General features: G+C 29.2%; 1 protein-coding gene across 1 annotated transcript; it reads right to left on the bottom strand.

Annotated features, from left to right (window-relative positions):
- Nucleotides 1-983: 983 nt before the first annotated feature.
- LOC114746037 (staphylococcal-like nuclease CAN1) lies at nt 984-3254 on the bottom strand. Its single transcript, XM_028934223.1, has 9 exons — nt 3093-3254; nt 2930-2985; nt 2695-2809; nt 2499-2609; nt 2193-2380; nt 2032-2088; nt 1456-1615; nt 1284-1352; nt 984-1163 (listed from the first exon to the last, which is right to left on the bottom strand). The coding sequence occupies exons 1-9, from the start codon at nt 3252-3254 to the stop codon at nt 984-986; spliced, it is 1098 nt and encodes a 365-aa protein (XP_028790056.1).
- Nucleotides 3255-6472: the final 3218 nt, after the last annotated feature.

Raw genomic sequence — 6472 nt, 5'->3', positions numbered from 1 at the left:
ATTACATTTTCCAAAACTTAAAAATATCCTCACATTAATTTTTTTTGAAGTGATTAATGTTTTAAATGTAGAATTTTTAATTTGTATCTGAAACTAGCTAATATAATTAGGCTAAAGGATTCGAGAACAACTAATTTACTCGTATATCTGTATCCCAAAAAAATAATAATAATAATAACAATTTACTTGTATATCGTCGTTTGACCCAGTCCACTTTTCTTTTTCCTGTTGTCTCCAAAATAAAAGTTAGCCGGAGGTTTAGATTTGACCCTAACTGCAATCCACTTTTTTCATATATTTATTATTTTTTAAACTAATTATTAATATTTACGTCGTTAGTAATCAATAGAAGATAAAAGGATTTAACTCAAAATCTTCCATGCAAATATATAAAATCCACTTAAATTTCTAAATACATACTCAGACTTCTAGATCCTGTCTCACACTAATTTTCTCATCTTGTAATGACCCAAGTCGTCGATCTCCCTTTCAAGATTTTTCTGCTGTAAATATTGGTCAAAATTCTTTTATTTTTAAATAAAAATCTTATTTTAACATTAATTTTCTTACTGGGACCTAAATTGTAATTCTTTTTTCTTTTTTACCAGCAGAACTAAATTGTCATTAGCCGGTATCCCCCATGTGCCTTGGAAGATTAAATATTTTGAATTTTTTCAGTCAACATGGTCTCAAAATGGAAGACGCACACAATTACCTCTTGAAATAATCATTGTAGTGATTTTTGTTATCTTCTATCTATTCATATTATAAAGTATAAACATAATTTCTGTTGCTAAGTTTTTTGTTGGAAATAAAGTTTTCGTTGGCATCATTTTAACATTGTAAACATTTATGATTTATGGCTTTAGTAATCAATAGAAGATAAAAGGATTGAACTGAAAAATATCAATGTATATACATAATTTCGAGTCACATACATACACGTTCACAAATTGTTGATGTAAAAAAGAGAAAATAACAGTCTAGGAGTTGGGGATTCTTTGTAGTCTGGGAGGAACATTCCGAGGTGATCTTCTATCTCTGCGATGCGAAACGGCGGCACAAGCTGCATTATTCCGCTGATTCTTTCTCCATTCCCATGGCTCCTCAGGATTAGGAGAAGCCCATAATCCAGCTTGCTTTACTCTTGCTTCTTCTTCCCACTACGTACCATACAAAATAATGCAAAGTTACTAAAAGATGAAAAACACAGCAAAACTCAAAACAAAAACAGATTAAACAGAAAGTTAAGAGGTTTTGATAGTACATGATTTATTACTTACATTTTTTAATTCTGTTCTCTTATCATAGTGAGAGTAATACCATGCAAATCCTTTCTTCAGCATCAATTCCTTATTAATTAATAAAAAAAGGAAAAAGAAATGTTAGGTGGCCGTTTAATTTTTATATAACCAGATAAACAAGCTATAATGTGAATGTGAGTGAAGAAAATACCTGAACGAAGATGTTATCGCAGTAGATATCTCCGACAAAACGTCCATAACAGTCTATTTCGTAAATAAGAATCCTTAGAGATTTTCCTTGAACAATCCTAGTCAATTCTTCTGTTGCTTCTTTACCGTATGGCATTTCACTTTCTGGCGCATCAATGCCCCTAATTTCATAATTCAAGACATATGTGTCAGTGTCTAGCTCTACCAATTGAAAAACATGAGATACCACTTAAATCATCATATATTCTGCTTTGACTTAATTCGGTTCCTATATTGGCAAGTTTTGTGCCACTACCTTCTATATTTCTCATATATATGGCCGCTGACAAATGGGAATAACCTCATCATTGCTAACTGGTTTTAAATAAAATGAACAACGTGATCAAATAAGAATTTTAAAAATAAGACCGGGGCATGTGGAGTATAACTTTTAATTTTAGACGACGTTTAGGTACGCAAGTTTTTAAATAAAAGAGAGATTTTTATAATTAAGACAAGATGGAGGGGCGGTCATTATAATTCAGTCTAATCTATATTTAATTATTACAATTTAATCTAACTTATATTTAATTATTACCTTAAACGTATTCTATACTTGCGTGCAAGAACTTCCTCATTTTGAATCCTAATCACGCTGAACAATATATAATAAAAGAGAACTTTATTAGTAAGGCTCATTTTGGCAATCATGAAGAACGCAAACATGCATTTTTAGAATTAAGAGAATGTAATACCAACCGGTATCCAGAATTGATGATTTCTTGGTGAAGGACATTGGCCTCTGCATAATTCCTCAATATTCGAGCTTCATTTCTTTTAACATTTGCTTCAAGCACATGACTAGGGACACAAGAAATTTCTTGAGGGTCTAATGCCCGAACATAAACAGTTATGGTATCACCATCAGCCACTGCTCTTGAATCAACCTAATGGCAAAAATATACGATTGTTTATAAGAAAATGATTATTAAGGTTATGATTTGAATTATTAAATTAATGTAACAATAAATATCACTACTATGAAAGTAATGAGGTTTTTCTTACAGGCAAGGTATGCAGTTCAAGTTTGACTCCTTTTGGTAAGGATTTAGTAGCTTTGCTGTCTGCATCTACTATGGTATGTGGCAAAGGAAGACCATAGAAATTCAACAGTTCCTTTCACATTAGAAGGACCAAAATTTTAGCATATACGTCACTTGATTAGTTTAATGCAATGATGAAAAACAACTTAATTATATACCTCAACTTCAGCCTTTGGATGTTCTTTGAGGGCCTTATTGATGAACTGAGATACTTCTTTAGGAGTTAGAGGAACTTGTTCAGAATTTTTCCATGCATCTATCAGTTTTCTAAACCTGCATCATTTGATTTTTTTTTTCTTTTTTTCAGAAACCACAAGGAGTTTGAATGAGCAGTTTCAAATCCCTGAGACGTGAAAAAAAAATTGTGAAACTGTGGACAAGGTCGATCATTACCAGATAATCTGAGTTGCCTTTGATGACGAAACATGTTTTCTTAATCTTTCAGAAACCTTAACAGGGACAAAACTAAAACTAATCAGTTATACTACATAAGAGTCCATTATAAATTTACAAAAACAATGAAAAGATCCCCACCTATATTTACACACACACATACCTGACAAGTGTGATAAAATCGGAAGAGGTCTTGGCCGAGGACAAGGACGGCGTTGGATGAAGGGCGTTGAGAGGAAGATGAATGAAAAGTATGAACCGTGGGAGGTTTAGGCTCGAAGTAGCTGGGGAAGTTCTGGCATCTTAAAATGCTTCCGGTGGCCATCGATTTCTATGATCACGATGAGTCTTCTTCTTTTCTTTTGCTTTTTTTTTTTTTTTTTTTGAAGAGAGCCTGCATATGATGTTTACAATTTATTGTTATTTTTTTTCTAATGCAATTAGCGAAGGAAACAGAATTACTATATGTGGATTCGCTTCCTTTAATTATTGCAAAATGATCCTTTAGTATATCTAAATATCAAGATTTATTTTTATTTTTTGTGAAAATAATTTAAATCATCAATACTCCATTAATACAATAATACTTGAATTATATCTCCCGGACGCCTAAAACAAATTCTCTCTTGAGCTATGAAAATTCAAACCTTATGGATTGCGTCCTGCAAAGATACAGGATTGTTTTTATTTATTTCTCTGAATATTGATTGCTTCCACAGATGTACCGGATCTATGAGTAATTCAGGGTCGTGCCTACAAAGAGGATGCGTTTTTTAATTAATACTTTAAATAACAAAGATAAATTAAATCATATAACGAGAACAAATAGAAAATATAAAAATAAAAATGAGAGAAAATTAATTATAAGTTAGAGTTCAGCATTCGTCGTCCTATAAGTTGCTATTGAAAAATCAATCATAGGTATAAAGAAAAGTTTCAATGTATCAGGGAGAATTCTTAAAGTACCTAAAATAATGGTTGGGTAATTACAGAGCCTTTATTTATAATCTTTCTGACACAATATTTAAAAAAAATGATACGAAGAAGTTTTTGATCTTGATTTCAAGATGCTTCGCGATCTCCGAAAATTCCAGAAAGCATTCTTGAAGCACTTAAAATAATGTGTAAGAAAATATTTTTGTCAATTTATGCTGGCCTTGTTCTGTTATTAACCCAGCCATCTAAATATCAAGATTTCTTCTTCTTCTTCTTTTTCCCCAAAATATTTGAATATCAACAAGTAATCTAATAATATTTGAATTATATGTATCTGCCAGATGTGTTAAACAAATGCTCTATTAATCTGTGAAAATTCATACCTTACGAATTACGTCCTGCAACGTTCTGCAGAATTTTTTGAATTTATTTCTCTGAATATGAATATTGGGTGCTTCCACAAGTGCAGGGGACTATGAGTGTTTTAGAGTTGTACCTATACATAAGGAGGTTGTGTGTTTATTAATTTGCATAATTAATAATTTTGGGGAAAAAAAGAAAAAGTAAATCATATAACCAGAATAAGTAGAGAATGTGAAATTAAAAACAAAGAAAAAAAAACATTATAAGGTGAATACGTATACAATGACTCGAAGCACTATGGTTAAAAATTCTTCTTATTGCTAGCTTCTATCTTCCAAAAACACAATCACAAGAATACAAAGAAAAACCTCAATGCTCTAAAAGTTCTTGCTCTTGAGGACTTTGCGATGAGTTCTTACCCTTGATTTTGAGATAAGCCTCGTAGTCTCCAAATATGCCAGAGAGAATTCTTGAAGTTCTTGAAATATTTTTTGAATGATTTTAGGATAGAGACCCTCTATTTATAATTTTTCTAATGCAATATTAAAAAAAATGAAATGAGTAGATCTTTTTGTTTAGTAAAATTGTGGCGGAAAAAAGGATTTTGTAGCCAGAATTTTTATCTTAGAATTAAGTGTAGACAGGAAAATATATAAAAATTAATTAAATATGCATAAAGAATTTGTAAATTTAATCAAATATAGGTCAAAATCTCTGCCTACTTAACTATAAACCTGTCAAATATATTTTTTTGGGGAAAAAAATCGGAATAGTCTCTAAGGGAGGCTTTTCGAATTAGAGGGGGGAAATAGAGTTTGGAGATAAATTATAGGGAAAATCCTAATTAAATCCTGCTGAAATACTTAAAATTAAATTGAGACCTACACTTTTAACAAATTCTTAATTAGGACATAAGACTTAATTAAGAATTGCTGAATATTGTTAAATAATTATAATGCCCCTCTTTAGTTAAAAATGAAAATTGATTATTTTATCCCTCTAGAGTGGTTCATCATCTCTTATTATTAATATTTAGACAAAAAAAATATAAATAATTTTTTAGTGTTTGAAATTTTGTAATATAACTAAAATCTTCAAAATATTTTCATAAAACATTTCAAATTATAATATATGTAATCTTTAAATAATATTTTTAATATTTTTTCTTTTCAGGTTGTAAATATTTATTTTAAAATTTTAAAATATTTTAATCATAATAAAAATTTAATATTAAATCGTAATCATTTACATTTTCAGTTGGATCCAACATTGTTTAAATAAACAAAACTAATGTAAATTACAAGAACTGAAAATAAAAAATATTTATAATTTTACTTATATTTGTAATTTAACATGTTTTATTAAAATATTTTTAATAGTATAAGTTATATATACAAATTTCAAACATTATAAAATTACTTATATGTTTTTTGGTCTAAAAAAAATATAAGATATGAGGAATTACTCGGGAGAGGTATATTAATCAAGTTTTCTTTTTAATTGAAGAAGGGCATTTTGGTGATTTAACAACATTAAAAAATCCCTAATTAGATCTCATGGCCTAATTAGAAATTTGCTAAAAGTGTAGGCCTAAATCTGAATTTAGATATTTCGGCTGGATTTAATTGGGATTCTCCCTAAATTATAATACTTCATGCGAAAATCACTATAAGAAAAAAATGATATATGGGTGGCACATAATGATTTCTTCAAATTTTATCTATTAAAAACTAACTTGAGTGAAAAATATATTAGGGAATTAATTCAGAAACTTAATTCTGTTAATAAAATAACTGAAAATAAGTGAATCTTTTAAGAACGAAATCATTGACCGACATTTTGCGTTTTCCCCCATCAAGTTCTACTGTACTTTCTAGATATTCTAGATATTGAGTGGTGCCTGGTGTAATACTAATAATAATATTAATGCCAATTTGTTATAAATTTTATATATATTGATATTAATTCGTTGATTTATATATTAATAGGTAAGCAAATGACTTAATTATGGTCACATATGCATTACTCGCGTGACTAGAGAGAGCATGTGATAATGTGGGGTTGGCAACCTTTTAGAAATATACTTAATATTCTTATAACTTTAAAATTTTAATTATTTTCATAATTTAAAAATTTGTAGCTGGAATCTCATACTTTATTAAATTTTCAACAAAATTTCTATTGTTCAAACTTGTAAATATTTAATTATTTATAGCATTTGATTGATATAACTGATCATGTCTT

Source organism: Neltuma alba, unplaced genomic scaffold, assembly GCF_004799145.2.
Source record: "Neltuma alba isolate B1F8T4 unplaced genomic scaffold, ASM479914v2 tig00004867_pilon, whole genome shotgun sequence".
NCBI lineage: Eukaryota > Viridiplantae > Streptophyta > Magnoliopsida > Fabales > Fabaceae > Neltuma > Neltuma alba.
Note: the sequence above shows the minus strand (reverse complement) of the source record. Positions and strands in the feature narration are given on the sequence as shown.

Bases quoted from the DNA above. Each gene is read 5' to 3' on its own strand.
- LOC114746037 (XM_028934223.1), bottom strand. From the start codon at position 3,254: ATGGCCACCGGAAGCATTTTAAGATGCCAGAACTTCCCCAGCTACTTC. The intron at 2,610-2,694 runs GTATATAATTAA...CTAATGTGAAAG, and splicing joins ATCCAAAGGCTGAAGTTGAG to GAACTGTTGAATTTCTATGG. The intron at 2,381-2,498 runs GTAAGAAAAACC...TTTTGCCATTAG, and splicing joins TTGAACTGCATACCTTGCCT to GTTGATTCAAGAGCAGTGGC.